This window comes from Miniopterus schreibersii (genome assembly GCF_964146895.1).
Source record: "Miniopterus schreibersii genome assembly, chromosome: 3".
In the NCBI taxonomy this organism is placed as follows: Eukaryota; Metazoa; Chordata; class Mammalia; order Chiroptera; family Miniopteridae; genus Miniopterus; species Miniopterus schreibersii.
In genome coordinates this window covers 33,318,532-33,335,164 of record NC_138103.1, presented here as the reverse complement: position 1 = coordinate 33,335,164, position 16,633 = coordinate 33,318,532, and the positions used below count along the sequence as shown (strand labels likewise).

The 16,633-nt window shown below is 47.4% G+C and overlaps 1 protein-coding gene across 1 annotated transcript in view; it reads right to left on the bottom strand.

Moving 5' to 3' along the window:
* Positions 1-10,148: 10,148 nt before the first annotated feature.
* Positions 10,149-16,633, bottom strand: part of MARCHF3 (membrane associated ring-CH-type finger 3) — a 132,879-nt gene continuing 126,394 nt past the window's right edge. Inside the window, exon 5 of the mRNA XM_081132824.1 lies at positions 10,149-11,068. Within this exon, the coding sequence (XP_080988950.1) occupies positions 10,910-11,068 (159 nt within the window). The 3' untranslated portion in view covers positions 10,149-10,909. The remainder of the gene's footprint in view (positions 11,069-16,633) is intronic.

Here is a 16,633-nt window from a genome sequence, read left to right as displayed (position 1 = left end):
AGATGTGCACAGAGGGGACCCAGGGCTTGCACATGGGGGTGGCCAACGGCACTGCAACCTCACCAAGTGCATTAAACAAAATAAACCCCACTCAGAACCCCTCAAAGAGGGTGCATGTCTGAAAATCCCTTCGTCTTCACAGACCTTGCTTGAGTCTGACTTCTTGTTCTCACCTGGGACCAAGCAGGTTTACTAACCGTTAGATTTTTCCTTCTCACCCTCCCCCCAGCACAGGTTTCTGAGGCAGGAGGTTCAGGCCCAGGATTCTGCAGCCTCCACAGGTCGCTCAGCCAGAACCCAACCCCTTACCCCCCACCCCGTATTGTCCCGTGAGCCCGGAGGGACTGTGCCACCCCTTCCAGAACTGGGTGTGCCTTTGGGGAGTTTCTCCGCACGCACGGACCTCCTCAGTCAGGATTGCTAATCTTGTTGTAAGATGTCGCCCACAGGACTGAGCCCTGTGCCCTCACGGAGACCACAGAACAGATCCATATGACAGAGTCTTCGCTCGCTTACCGCAGGCCCCCGCTAATGCGCCTCCACGCTCAGGGTCAGGTTTGCGGGAGCCCCTGGCAGCTGAGGGGGCCTGCAGGGGGGAGCTCTGAGCGGTGCCCTGGGGACTTCACAGAGCAGCCCGGGACCCTCAGCCGCTCAGTTGCTGCTTTTACTAGACAGGGCAGGGGATAGGAAGGTAGACAGAAGAAAAAAGCCACTGACATTTTTGAGCTCTGCAGGTTACTTGCAAATCCCCCAAAGCCAGCCTGAGATTTCTGTTTAAAGAGCAGGAAGACATAGTTGTAGTTGTTATACTGTAAAAATCATGCCGCCCGCTCATTGTTGGGGCGCCTCCTCACGGCTTCTCTGCTGCCTCCAAGCCGCCTGGGCCCCGTCTCCCTGCAGGCGCAGGTCTGTGGTGGGTGCTCGCAGCAGGCCTGTGGTGGGAGCTCCGCAGAGCTGCCCTCACAGCAGCTCCCAGACATGTTCTCTCACAAATCTCAAGATTGACTTAAAAAGTTCTAACGTCAGCAGCCTACCTGAGAATAAAATTTAGTTCACGTGTCTACTGAGTGTTACTTATTTGCAGCTGAAAGTCCCAGATGCCTCCTTTCTGTGAACGGAGATGAGAGGGAGCTCGCCAGGCCGGGGGAGAGTGTGGTCGGTGGTTTTTATGCAGGACAGAGCCACGAGGCTCGGAGCCTTTCCTGCCAAGCACCTCATTGCCCTTTGCAAATACAGGGTCCCTAAGAGCCAGGGAGCCAGATGAAGTCACCCAGCCTTTTAGACTAAGAAAGGACCTAACAGACTTCCACCAGGTCCATATGGTATAGAGAGAGGCAAAGTGGCTGAAAGGAGCTGGACCACCAGAGCCAAGGATGAGGGGCTCCCTCCAGGTCTTGTGCCTCCGCCCCCCCCCCCCCCCCTTCTGCAGCAACTCCAGGACTCCAAGAAGGACTTTTTGAGAAGTGCCATTGGCAGATTGTGTGGCAAACTCACCCTGACTCTTGGCTCCTCCCAGCCTGGAAGTGCTACAGAAGTGAGAGAAAGGATGGTGAATCTGACAAAAGATTATAAAACCCAAGAAACAGTCAGGCTACAGCAGGTGTGGTAGAAGAGGGGACGGGTATGGGGGATGTCCTGTCCTTTCTCTCTGCTGTATGGTACTTTCGAATGGATCATTGTCTGCTTCACCATGCTTCAGAACACAGAGAAGAGCAGAGCCATCCCAGGGCCACCAGGTCAGTGGGGTGACATTGGGGCTGCATTCTATCCACACGGGGTAGGTGCATATAACATAAGTGCAGGCAGATCGCCTTCCCGAGTCCTCTGTGTTTCAAAGGCAAGCCGGCTGCCATCCAGGCAGATGGGAGTTAGAGAATGGTGGTCAGGACAGAGGTGTGGGGCAGAGTCACCTGCTGGAGTGGTTAGTGGTCAAGTCTAAATGGCAGCACCAGAGGCTTGCCCACCCTTTCCACTGGCCCACCAGGGATTTCATTGCCCCCATTGTGGGTAGACATCACTAGCTAAGGTAGTCAAGATCCCCGGGAGAATATAAAATCATGGGGAAAAAATAACAAGACATGAAATAATGTAGATTAAGACCCAACATTGCAGTAAAATAAATATAAATGGGTTAAACTCACCAATCCAAAGATATTCTCAGATTAAATTTAATAAAGAGTATTTAGCAGTATGCTATCTATAGGAGACATAACAAAATACAGAAATGTTTAATATTAATTCAGACAAAAGGGAATTTTCAAAACATCAAAATGGACAGGCAGAATATTAGAATATTATATTTTGGTAAGACCAATATATCAAGAAGTATAAGGACAAAGAGAAATCTATAAAGATTGCCTTGAATACATAAAGCAGCTACCAACAGGACTAAAGGAAGAAATAAATCAATCAACAATGTAATCAGAAATTTTATATGCCCTTCTCAAAATCTGACAGATTGCGCATGAAGAAAAGCAAAGATGGGAAAATGTGAACTGCACAGTTAGTACATGGTAGCTTATTTATATACACACACGCATGTATATATATTTGCAAAAATCAACCACGTATTAAGCCACAAAAAATGCCATAATTTCAGACTCAACATCATTGAGACCATAGTGTGTGTGTGTGTTTTTACCATATATAATAATAATTGAAACATGAAACAAAAGAATAAGACTCCCCACCCCGTGCTCATTTGCTGCAAGCTAAAAAAACTCACTATAAGTGGGTCTTGAGTTAAAGAAAGGATGTAAGGGAAATTTAGAAATACTTAGAACAAAAATTGAACATGGAAAGTTTTCAAAAATTGGGGAAGATAAAGTAGTACCTAGAGGAAAATGAATAGCTCTAAATAATTTACCCAGAACTGCCCCCCCCCCCCCAAAGAAAGAAGCAAGAAGAAAGGCAATAATAAAGGTCAGGCTAAAAGTCATGAAACAGAGGAGAAAGCGGATGAGAGAGAAAGGAGATTAAGAACATTCTAAACTTACTCTTTAAAAAGATTAATGAAACACACCATTGATTCAGACTGGCTAGACAAAAGACTAAAAGCAGGGGATGGAGGAAACAGGTGCAGACCGGCCGGAGCTGAGGAACATCCCTGGCCACGCCAGGATCGGGCTGGGAGGAGGCGGGCGTCCCCGCACAGGGTGGCCTGGTGTGGGTGTCAGGCCGCAGCCCCTCGAGGGGACGTCCACACAGAAGAGGGGATGCCTCTGGGGGTGAGAGGCTGGTTCCATGCGGAGAGACCGACTAAGTAGGTTAATAACTTAAGGACAAGGAAAGCCATGCTTCCCATGGTAGAAAAGGGAGCTATAGTTATAAAAACGGGAAAAAGGAAATGAAACTGTGGTATTGGATTGAAACTGGTGGTGTTAGTGCGAACTCTTCATTTTCAGTATAAACACAGAGAAGGCACAGAAGATCTGAAGTGAGATTTATCCAGGGAGGAAAGGATGGTTCAACAGTAATGTATCTTACTTCGCGGATTAAAGTAGAAAGTTACACAAAATCCTCAATGTTATTATTGTTAATTATATTTATTACTAATCAAACCTTATTTCAAATAATGTAAAAACTCACAGAACACTGGAAATGGAGTAAAACTAGAAGGAAAACAGAGTAACTCAATGCAGTTGTATTAAGTGTGTAAGCATCAGCGGTGGCGGAACTTTGCACTGTCTCCAGGATTGCGACACCAGCAGGGAACCCGCCTGGGCGGAGAGGCCGCGGTGCCGGCCACAGCCCGGGGCAGGAGGGCGCGGCACACTGTGAGAACTGGTCCCGAGCTCCGCAGCGGCGCTAGGACAGGGTGACAGGGTCCCCCCATCCCGGCACTACCCAGCTGGAACAGAAGGCGTCATTTACAATAGCAACACGGCTATAAACTGCTTACACGTTGAACTAACAAAAGATGCACAAACATTTTACTGACAATGATTACTACTCTATTTGAGGGCACAGAGAACACCGAAATAAATGGCGTTATGCTATGATCATCATGTGGGATTTCTAAAAACTGTAAAAATGTCAACATTCATGAAACGAATATATAAATTCACTGTAATGCTAATCAAAGTTCCACCAAGACCTTTCGAATGAATTAACAAAACTATTCTAACATTTATCCACAAGAAGAAAAAGCTTGTTCACAAATAAGTCATTTTTGGAAAAAAAAAGTAGAGTGAAGTTGGCAGGGGGTTGGGGGGAAGTTGCTTGTTTCACTAGATAGTGAGATATGCTAGGAAGTCATGGTAAGATAAACAGTGAGACAACGCTGGGCGAGACAGAGAGAGGCCACAGACTGAGCGTGCAAAAACACACCCATGTTTACATGGAACTGATCTGTGATACAGGTGACACAGCCAGTGAATGAAGAAAGGGAAGCTTGTTAGCAGATGGCGATGGAGAACTGCCTACCTTAGGGAGATAAAGTTGGATTCCTACTGAAGGCCTGAGGGTGACATATGCAACCATAAAGCTAAAAGAAGAAAATATCTTTCTGATTTTGAAATGGGAAAGGGCTTCTAAAATTTAGATAAGACCACCCATAGTACATGAAAAAATAAACAGATTTGACTATGTCAGAGTTAAGGGCTTCTGTTCAACAAAATGTACCACAGACATAGTTGAGAGAGTTGAACAAATGGCAGCACATAAAACTGTCTAGAGAGAGTAAAAAAGAAAAGATAGCCAACCCATAGGAAAAATAAAGAAGTGTGAATATGAACAGATATAGCAGTAAGACGTAGATTTTATACCGTCAGATGGGCTAAAAATGAGCAGATAGCTGGTACAGAAAATGATGCAGAAACGGGAATAGTTAGCCACGAGTGTGTGTGTGTGTGTGTGTGTGTGTGTGTGTGGAGGGCTCTAGTCGTTCTGGGAAATAATAAAGAAATAGTGAAATTAACTATGTCGCCATCCCATAGCCCAGCCTTCCCTCTGACGGACACCAGTCCAGAGGAACTCTCCGGCAGGACGGCAGGCCCTGCCCCGCGGCGCTGTCTGCTGGCTCAGCCAGATGGAGGTAACACTAAGGGACTGGGAAAGTGAAACGGAATCCCAAGCAGCCGTTAGAAGCAATGAACTAGATACACAGCAGCGCAGATCTTAAAAACATAGTGTTTAGGGGGGAAGAATGAGATGTATAGCATAACCACTCTTGCGTAAATGAAGACATATACTCACAAAACAAGGCTTTGCAAAGATATATACAAGTTCCATTTATATATCAAACATATTGGGGGGGTGCCTCATGGAGGAAGAGTTGAGAGTGGAGATTGGGCACGAAAGGGAAAATATAAAACTAGAAGCAGAGAGGCATCATAGTGTATAACCATAGTTAACAGCAGGGACTCCAGAGCCTGCGTCTGAGTCCCAGCTCTGTTACCTTGGGCAAGTAACTTAACCTCTCTTTTTAAGTTTCCCCATCCATAAAAAGGGTCTGGTAGCTAATCTCCACAGATGGCCCCAAACAATTCTGCTCCTCCTGTATGTACAAGCAGCTCCTCCCACCCAGAGGCAGGTCCTGTGACTGCTTTGACCCACAGGATGCGGAGGAAGTGATGCTCTGGGACTTGCAAGCTTCTGCATTAATTAGGACAGACGCTTCTTCCCTCTTGGAGTCTTGGGCAGCCACGGAAAGAGAGCGAACCTTGACATTGAGGTGCTGTGTGGAGAGACAGGCCACAGGAGGGGCACTGGGCCATCTGAGGCACTGCTCGTGGGCTGCCCCGCTGAGCCCTTGCCGACCCATGGAATAGTGAGAGGCAATAAAATGGTAGTCTTAGACCACGGAATTCTCAGGTGATTTGTTAGCCAGCAATAGATGAGGTCACTGTGACGATTAAAGGAGATAATTTTCAAAGTGCTGAATAGTGCATGGCTCGTGGGAGGTGTCTGGCACTTTGTACAAATTTGTGGAATAAAATAGAACAGGAACCTATATAGGATGATGGTGATAGAAACTGTGTCATGGGCTAAAATGTATGATTAACCCAATTCTTTGCATCTGGTGTCCATAAATAAGATAAAAATAAAACCTCCAACAGAGTCCACATATTCGTTTCCTTGTAAGAGGAGCTATGGCCCCAATAGGTGAAAAGTGTGTCCACAAAGGAGAGTTTCTCAAAATGAAGCCGGCCTCCCTGAGCTGATCTCCTCCTGCTGTCTTTGTGCTCAGAATTCAGAGCCTCCAAGAAGGCACTAGATGTACGCGCTGTGACTCGTGAGTCCCTCCTTTCTGGGAACGCAGACAACAGATGGACTCTATTTGTTTCCCTCTGTAGCACTAGCTCCAGAACTAGCAATTTAAAAAAAATCTGTGATGAATCCTCAATTAGCCATAAGCTGCATCCAGTATCAGGAAATCTGAGGATTATGTGAAATCTACACATAATTCAGAGATCTCAATCAAGTCAGTAATTTCAACCTCCAGAGGCCTCTTGGAGTCCTCTATATGCCCAAGCACAGTATGCTCAATAAATACCTGGTGATCATTTGAAATCAATCCCTCTTCTTTGTTTTTTAAAAAATATGTTTTTATTGATTTTAGAGAGAGGAAGGGAAAGGGGGAGAGAGAGACAGAAACATCAATGATGAGAGAGTCATTGACTGGTTGCCTCCTGCACACCCCCTACTGGGGATCGAGCCTGCAACCCGGGCATGTGCCCTGACCGGGAATCGAACTGTGATCTCCTGGATCCTAGGTCGATGCTCAACCTCTGAGCCACGCCGGCCGGGCAACCCTTCTTTCTGAAGAGGACTTAAAACTATTTGGTTGTGGTCCTTCAAGTCATTTATCAAAGTTGTTTGTGAAAACCCAGGCTAAGACAAGATAACCCAGACATTTGCAACAGCAACTGTTGCTGAGCCTTGCGAATGTCACAAGGACGATCTGAAGTAGTTACTACCCTTATTTTACAGAGGCAAACACTGAGGCTTAGATGGGGATGGGGGTCACTTATCCACAATCTGAGGCTGGGACGCTGCAGAGCCAGGCGTGGGCCCCGGTGGTCTGACTCAGGGCTGGTTCCCTCCCGCTCTGTCACACTGGGAAGCAAAGACCCAGAATCACTCAGAACAGCTAAACTCAAGGGAAAGGCAGCATGTCCCAAAGGCAGCTCCCAGACAGAGACTTCTGTAAAGCTGGAAAAGGTGCACCGCAGGACACACCAGCCCGTGTATTTCTGCAGAACCGTCACATTTTGGAGGGGGTCTGCGGCGGCCCAGGCGTCACCATCGGGAGCGCCGATTTCTCAGACTCCAACCTGGGCAGCACCTTCCTCCCACCAGCAGTCTGCCACATCCTCCATGCATGGCTGGGAGGGACGGCCAGGTCCATCCTGGTCCCAGCCTCTTGTCCTAAAGTAACCCTGAACCCTGTCCCCACTTGCTGGCCCCCTTCCCATCCCATGTAAGGCTTCAGAATCGTAACCTACGTTTCTCATCCAGCACTGGGGCAGATCTTCAGGTGGCTTCTGGGAACATTCCAGAGTACAGCGGAAAGGAAGCTTGTGCCAATTTCCCTTCCTGGATATCTTTCCTTCTCAGTTTCTTTTGGCCATGGGACAGTTCCTGGTGAGGGCAGGCTGAAGATGAGGTTTTTGTGGGTGTCAGCGTGCTCCTGAGGCTGTTTGGAGTGTCAGGAGAGGCCGAGACTGCTCAGGGCCAGACCGAGGGCGGTGCCAAGAGTGGAACAGAGGCCTGAGGGGAAAGTGGAACCTTCAGCTGACCCCTGGCTGACGTGCAGTAGCCGGGCTGCTGTCTCACTTCCTTTTTCTCCTTTGGCTCCTCCAAGCCACCAGATGAGTTACTTTTAGTGAACATGAAATGACTGTGGCTGCTGCCCAGATGAAAGTGACAATCCAGGGCACTCAGGGCACGGGGAAGGGAGACCAGAACACAAAAGACAATGCAAGTAACTTCCAAGTCATGCTATTTATTTTTCCATAATTGGTTTTAGAGCTCATCTGAGCTTCTGCTCAGTTCTCTAAGGAGCTGTGGAAGTAGTGTGCACGCTCATGGTCTCTGTCCCCCAGATGAGAGCATGTAGGAACACATGTGCACACACATGGGGCAGGGAAGAGCGCACCGGGCTTGTTTCAGTTGTTGGTTTCTCCCTCTGGCTTCACTGTGACACACATTTGTCTCTACCTAATGGTCTCAAGAAGAACGGTTAGGACAGGATACAGCAGGGAGCTGGAGGAGAGGACTGTGTAAGAACCTGGGAGGGGGAAGCGGGGAACCACCAAGATCCTTTACCCGCCCCTTCACTCCTTTCCCTGCCTCATTCTTGATCTTTCAAAAGGAAGGAAGCAGAGGACAAGGCTAGCAGGGCTGCGGTAACCCGTGGAGCTCCTCGTGCGTCAGCAGAAGGCGCCCCTTCTTCCAGGCACATGCGGCCTGTCTTGCTAACAGATGCAGAGCCTTGACTGGAGTCCGCACCTGCCTCCTGCCCCCTTGGCTGGTGCCTGGCGCATATGCTGAAGTTCCCTAGTCGCTCCCACCTTGAACGACCTCAGGGTTAAAGGGCCAAGAGGGGATGAAGTGTCTTCCAAGGATTTTCAGAATTCTAGATGAGTCCTGGTGCTGGTGCGGATCAGAATCTCTAAAAAGGAGGTTCCAGGCTGGTGGCCCGGGCAGGGAGGCACTGATGCTACTCCTGTCTTTCAGGGGTGTCCTGCCCACCATCCCACCTGCAATCTACTTCTGGAATTTGGACTCTGCCTTATTTTCTCAGGCTGGGGGTGCAAATATGGGGGAAGAGAGGCATGGCACAGGCACAGTACTCGGGTGCCAACCTTCCCGGCTCAGGAGCCCCAGGGAGCTGCCGGGACCTGCCTGCCTTTGATATTTTACAGCATTATATTTTATCTCATGAACCAAGACAGCAAGGATTCTCTGCAGCCAACTTCAGCAGGAAATGACCTGGAAATCTATCGCTTCCTTAATTCACGTAAGCAGCAGCGAGGAGAAAGGGTACAGTCCTCTCGTGAGTGGGCCCTGCAGTGGAGAGGTGTCGCTGGTTAACCTGACAGCTCAGGGACTGAGGTGCACCTCATTTATCAACTATATTACAGGGCTGCTCTTCACCAGTCACCAAGTTGGACTCTTGGCTCTGGAAATTTAATGTGCGACAGCTGCGTGCAGCCAGTGGTGTCCAGCATTTTAAAAAGGTCAATTAAGAAACGGCTGATGGTGGTGCAGCTAATGACAGCCCACAGGGGTGAGCAGGGCCGAGTAAACAGAAGGGCCGAGGCGTATATTACTGGAATTGAAGTGTCGAAGCGAAGCGTGGTGGGAGGAAATCTATTGTCACAAGCCATAAAGCACATCTGAGTTTTGCAGCGGAGAGCGGTACAGCTGTTTCCCTCCCAGGCGGCGCGGGGAGCAGTGTGCGAGCGGAGGGCTCTGCAGACAAAGGCGACACCTGCATCAGCTTGATCAATCTGCAGACAAAAATCGTTACCCTCCCCATTGCCTGCTCCTTTGCACTTTCTGTTCTCCTACTCGGGGAGCATGAGACAGACGCTGGAGTGATATTAGGAATGTGGGTCATGTTCTAGAAATCCATATTCTAAGCACTCCCCAAAGCTGGGCTCTGCCTTCTGCTCCTGCGTGTGGGTGGGCAGCGGGAGTCCCAGCGCCACCAGGAGCGGTGCTTTCCCCAGACCGCACATCTGCTCCCTGGTTTCAGTGGGCACATGAGCACAGGGCACAGTCTGTACCCTTGACACTGCCATAGATAAAAGAGGGACAGGAAGCCCTTAGAAAAAGTCTATTTCGGCCACGACAGAATTGGCTCACGGTTGGGGGAAGGTTCTGTGTGGGGCTCTGTGTTCTGAGGCTGAGACAAAGGGTCTTAGAGGGCTAGACAGGCATTTTTGCCACATCTACCTGTCAAGCTGGAAATTCAATAGAGCAATGGGAATGCTAATTGCTATGCAAAACAGGTTCAGGGTTCCTAGAAATGTCTAATGATCCTCCGAGTCACTGCGAATGCAGAATTAAGACGAGCACTAAATGAGAAGGGAGTAGGGACACCAACAGTTTTCCTTTTTCTTTTTAAAATCTACTTTGGGAAACTTCACAGGTTTTATGGTTAATAAAGAAAGTATTGCAATCAGTGGGGCTTTTCTTTCACGCTGGATATTTATTATTAGAAAATAGCTTCTATCAGCTGTTAGTACCAAACAAGTTGACAGGAGCGTGCTTCTCGCCATATATTTTTTTCTTTAACGAAATCTAAGTAAACAGCTCACTGTGGGGAGAGCTGCCACACCTCTTTTCCCTTTAAAGTCCGAATAATTAAATGAGGTTTAGTATAAAACATCCTTCAAATGGGACTTGTTCTGCAGTTGTTATGCTGTCCCCTGGAGTATGGGACATGGAAGAGATGAAAAAGACCACCATCAAATGACCCCAAAGAATGTACAGTAGAAACCGGCAACAAATAAACTAATGCAACAAAACCCATCCAAACCAAGAAACCAGTTTTAACATTGGCTTTTCGATTTTGATTAGCATCTAAGTTTTATATATATATATATGTATATATATATATATTTGAAATAGTAATAAAAAAGGAATCGCATCCTCAGCAGGACAACCTTCCTCATATGTTAAAGAGGTGTTCAGAAAAGTCCATATAGTATCTGCTAAATAAACATGTTTGGCAGCTTAGCAAATATCATATGATTGCAGCATCCATGATTGGAAGGAAGTAGAACAGCATTCGCTTTCTCCTTGGGGATTCGTTGCTCGGGGCGATGTGCTCACAGGGCTCTGGATGTTCTTAGACCCTCGGGCTTCAGGAAGGGTTTGGGGTGGCTCAGTGCCCGGCCCCAGTGCAGAAACTTCCAAACCCCAGCAATGAATTGATCAAGCAACCACACAACTGTCAGACAATTGTCTCCTTTGAGTTCCTCTTGACAGAATGGAGGCCCAGCAAGGACTGCTGGTTAGAAGGTACGTTGACAGACTTTGGAATGAGGAGAATCACCCTTTGATTGGTCCGACGCCACTCGTTGTACAATCGACAGTGGTACCTAAATGACACCTGGGGTTAGGAGAGGAAAAATAAGGGAAGGTTTCAGGTAAGCAGATGCTGATAATCAATCCAAGAAACAAACATGTCATATAAAAGAGCTCCAAGCAGCTGGTAGCGGCACAGCGGGGCAAGGACCTTGGGTGAAACTGCTCTAGCAAGCAGCTGAGTGTTGGGACATTGGGCACCAAGCAACGAGCACCCACGTGTGAACACATGGGCATGGCCTCCTTTGTTCCTCCTCATATTGGGTAAAACCAGGGTATCAGTAGGAAATGAGGTTTCTTCTAAGCTTGGATTTATTTTATGGATAGTGGTGTTTAGATCCCAAAGCATCAGCAGTGAAGAAGGTTGGCTGGAAGAGTGGGTATAGCGCCAGCCCCTTGCCCAGCTGTGGGACCAGGCACTGTGCCTTTCTGGTCTTCAGGTTTCTCTCTGCTAAATGGGAGGGATGCTGGGGCTTCATATCCCCTTCTGCAGGTTGGACACTGCACAGCTCTAAGTACCCCATTCACACTGACTGTGATAGGAACGGCAGCTTCTGCACTGTGCTTTGGACAACCTGCAACACTGTACTGGGTGGCCCTGATGGATGATCCCTAATTGCTCCAGCCCCAGCATCCTGTGGGTCCCAGAGGGGGACGCTTTGTCATGGGCACCAAACTCCCCCAATCAGTTCTTCTTGAGCCACAGTGCCTTGAGCCTACCTAGGCACAGCATCGAGTGCCCTGTGCATCGGTGCATTTGTTTCTTTCTCCCTGGCACAAAAAGCTTCTTGAGAGCAGGGTTTGTGTTGTTTTCATCTTTGCATGCCCTGCACCTATCACAGTGCCTGGCTCTGAGAAGTTGCTCAGTAGAGTTTGCTGAGTGAATGGATGAGTGACTAAATATCCTATGCTTTCTAACTGCAACAATACTTAAGATTTAAGCCTCTCTTATATGAACACAATATGAACAGTAAATTCAGTTAATTGTGACACAACTGTGCCCCCAAAGTGCTTAATTCTCATGTAAATATACTGGAATGAGATGATTCCATGTGTGTTTTGTCCTGGAGAGGTTGGCATGAAGCATTGATGGGCTGCCCAGGAAATTCAGAGTTTCATCTGTACTTTTGAAGATGAACAAACTGCCTTTAAAAATGGGGACAGGATCCAGGTTGAGTGCATCCAGATGGCTAGGTATTGGGAAGGAAGGTGTCCATGGCCTTCGAGTGACAAATTACTCAGGTATGGGCTGCACAAACCTCTGGGATGGGTGGAGTGTGTCAACCCCAGTAGAGGTCAGAGAGTGGGTTGACCCAATGGGTTGAGGTCAGAGTTTGCAGAAGTGAAGGAGAGTGCAGGCCCTCGATCAGAAAGGGCTTGTCTTCATGGCAGGATCGTGACATTCTCGGCCACTCACTCTAATTTCTGAGGCTAGAAAGCAAATGCCACAGGCTGAGTGCCAAAGAGATTTGGGTATGAAAATATAAGCTTTTAAACTCACACAGATGTGCTTTTCTCCAAAAGGCCCTGAACATGCCAAAGCGGATCAGGGTTTTTTCTTTTTCTTTTTAAAGCTTGATTCTCTTTTATCTATTCTGTCCTGCTGCTGCTTGGTGCTACTCATGAATGTAAGAGAGGCAGGTTGGAAAGCCTGCTGTTCAGGGCCAAGGGCAGGGAAGAGGTAGAACACAGACAAGTACTAATGAAGAGCTTTGGCGGTACAAGGAGTCTGGAATCTGGAAATTTTACAGGAAAGCTGAATTTCAAATCAAGGGTCCTTTCATCCATGATGCTAAAGAGCAGCACATGCCTGGCATCAGGAAGCAGAGGATTAGCTGTGGGCGCAGGTGGGCAGCACCTTCTTCTACAGGGTAGGGAGCAAGGTAGGCCTTGGGCTCTGGGGCCAGGCACATGGGGCTTGAATCCTCACCCTCTGCTCAGTGTCTCTGTGACTTTGGGAGAGTGACTTCAAGTTTCAGATCCCTTGTTCGTAAAATGTGAACAATGATACTGAAATGATATATAAAAAGCACTTAGCACATAGAGCATAGGGAATATAGTCAATAATACTGTAATAACTATGGTGTCAGATGGGTACTATAGACTTATCAGGATGATCACTTCATAAGTTATATAAAGGTCTAATCACTATGTTGTAAACTAGTTTTAGTTACACCTAAAACTAATATAATATTGTATGTCAGCTGTAACTGAAAAACAAAATCTTTTAAAAAGCGCTTAGCACAGTGTCTCACACACAGGTTAATGTTCTTGGTCTGTTATTTTTGATATGTTAAGTATGGGAAAGATGGAAACTTTGTGACACTCCCTCTTAGATATAGAAAATGAGAAAAAAAAAGAGGCTGGGCTATTTCCTTTAACGATACTCTCAGTGTGGTAGTGGGTCAGCCTGCATCACCTGGGAGCTTGTTAGAATATCAGAATTTGGGGCTCTGCCCCGACCTAAGGAATCAGAGCATGCCTTTTAACAAGATCTCCCGGTGACTGGCACATACACTCCAGCCCGGGCAGTACTGTTTCAAGGAACACAGGGAGTCCACGACTTAGTAGGTCTTCTGGTTCCCTGGCCAGGAAAAACAAAAATCACCCACTTGTTCAGAGAAACAAATGAGATCTTATTATGCATTAATCTATCTGAATTGCTGTTAGCTACCATAGTTTGCAGGCAAATCCAATCAATAAGAAGAAAGCATCACAGGCAGATGACTCTGTCTAAGGGAAAATAAAGGCAGCTGGGCACAGTGCAGAAAGGACCACTGTGCAGTTGCCCTGGGTGAATGATGGCTCCCGTCTCTAGAAGCTCCAAGACACTCCCTCCAGCAACAAAACAGAATAGGAAAAAAGGAGGTTTGATTTAGAGAAATAAAGAGACAGTGAGGGGAAAATAAACATAAACCAAAAGAAGCTATAGTGATAGGAACCTTGGGGACTTCATTTATATATTTCTGAAATTTCTGAGGTTTTAAGGGGGGGAGGAAGAAAGAGCACAGGGCCATTGTTCTAATAAAACTACCCCTCCTGGATGGGTTTCTTCAAGTGCATTCATTTCCTCATTCAAAGGGTATTTGTTCACCTCCAATTACGGGCAAGGTCTGTACAGAGTTGTGACCACATGGATGGCACAGGGAGAGGCACCCATCTCTCCCCGGCAGGGAGGTGACAGCTGTCTCTCCATGTTTGTTGTAAAGTCAGACTAGGCTTTGGAAAATCTTCCCATTATGTATTTTTATTCTACCCTTTCTCTCCAGAGGTTATGGTGTGATCCTGAGGTTATATAAGGGGCTGGGGCTTTGTAAGTTGCCTTTTCAGAGATGGCCCAGCTCTCTGATCTCCGCACTGGGCAAAAGACGAGGACTGTGTGGTCACACACCAGCTGAGAGACTCCCAGCACAGGACCACGCTGAGCACCCTCAAGCTGCAGCAGACTGCTGGGGTGTGTCTAAACCAGTCCCACAGGGAACCTTGTGAGGACAGTATTCTGTTAGAGGTTTCCCCCCTTTATAATGAGAATTTAAATGTTTGACCCATGGACTGGGAGTCAGCCAGAGGATTCAGATCGTTCCTTCATTTCGTTCTGTGATGGAGCAAAGTTTCTGTGCTGGACTCCAGTTGCATCGGTGACCCAGTGACTGGAAGGACTTCCTATGGTTGCTGAACTGCGGTGCCTCCAATCCTGCACCTCTAAACTGGGCTCATATGAATTCCACAATTTCTTAATGCTCAATGTGGCCTCACTTCTCATCTAGCACTCTTGGTGTCTGTCCATGGACTTAAGATAATTTGTGACACGAACAGTGATGTTTCTGAGGTGCCCCTCTCCTTAGCTCTCAGAGTGGAGATGGCTGAGGCCTGGATCTCCTGGGTCCCATAGGCTTGTGTTTCCACACAGCAGGTCCCAGAAGGTGGAACTCTCCACGTCTGTGCCAAGGCCGGCTCCTGTGGCCTCGTGAGCATATTTAGGCGCACAGCCAGATGAGCGACCCTCTTCACAGAGTCCGCAGGCCCTTCCCGGAAGGCTCCTCTGCAAGCAGGGCTGGGACTGACACCGTGTTTGTTTATCTAAGACATTTTCACAGCATACTCTCCCTAAGCTTGACAGCTTGTTTACAATGGGTTTCTGCTAGAGGGCAGTTTCCAAGTGCTGTCAGCTTCTGAATTACGGCTCTTGCCAGGGCAGCTCATACAGCATTTCTCTGGGAAGGAGCGAGTCTACAGTCAGTTACCTATTCTGAGCTGATGCCGCAGCACGTTTTTCACACCAGTCCAAGGGCAGAAATGCCTTTCTTCCTCTCAGCTGCTTTGCATTTTATAGAGGGCTGGGGGTGGTGGGAGCAGGGGAGTCACTGTAAGAAAATCAGGGTGCCTTTGATATATGTTCCCATGTTATCCCACCTAGTACAATAGCCCATTGACTAGGGGTTATTAATCATTTCCTCCTTTTTTTTTGCATAAGGGAAAGGATGATCAGAGAGGTAAAGTACCTTGTTTAAAGTTACACAGCAATTAGGATGTTAAATCTTGGGTTTAAACACAGGGCCTTTGGATTCTAAACACACATGCTTTTTACTATGCTGTACTGCCTCTTGGGAACATTTCTGGAATGAAGTATATTATCTCTCTCATGAAGACGCAGACTCCAGGTACCTTTCCTACCCAAACCTTCCTTTAACCTAAAATGGGAGATCAAACAGGGTCACATCCATTCTTCTCTAGCTAATTCTTTTCTTCCTTTCTTCCTTCCATGCTCCCCACCCCCTTTATTCCTTGTTAGGTAAGTGGACACTTTACAAAGCTGGTTTTCAAAACGACCTTCAATTGGTTTGAAAGCCAGTGTTCAAATCGATACCTTCATTTTAGGAACTCTTCTAAGGAAAACAGTAGACAAGTAAACCTCTAATCATGGTAAAACATTATTTTCCAAAGTATTCCCCCATTTGCTTTCATTTCAACCTCATAGCACAGGGGAAGCTGGCAGGATGGGTGTTACTACCATTTCCACTTTGCAGATGGGAACACCGAGGCTCAAAGCAGTGAAATGACTTTAGATGGGGCTAGCTCGACTATTTAACTTCTTATTTCTAACTCTCTTCCATCACAATGTCCTTGTGACTTCTGAGTCAGCTTCATTGCTTGATTCGTAGTGAATTAGGATACACTTTGGAAGCATAGACTTTTAAGGAGGCAATAATAGCTTTGTTTGGGGGCTCCTTTGGGCTGGGAACAGACGCCAAAATGCACCAGAGGACTAAGATAAAGTCTGAAGCATCAGAACAATCCCTATGTACTGAGGCTCAGGTCAGTCCCTCTAACTGAGACTGAAGTGTGCCCCTCCTTTACTGTTGGAGCACTGGAGCACTCCCACCTGAGCAGAGGGACAAGAGGGAAATAAGCAGAGGGGCAAGGTCACTGTGGTAGGAGTGGCCGCTGGTGGGCAGGGCTTGGGGGAAAGGGGAACCCTGGAAGCTTCCTCATGCTGAGCCCTGCTATGGGATATGGGAACGGTACACTTCAGACAGGAAATACATATTGAATAACAAAGGAACGTGCTCAGATTAGAAACTAGCAGGCA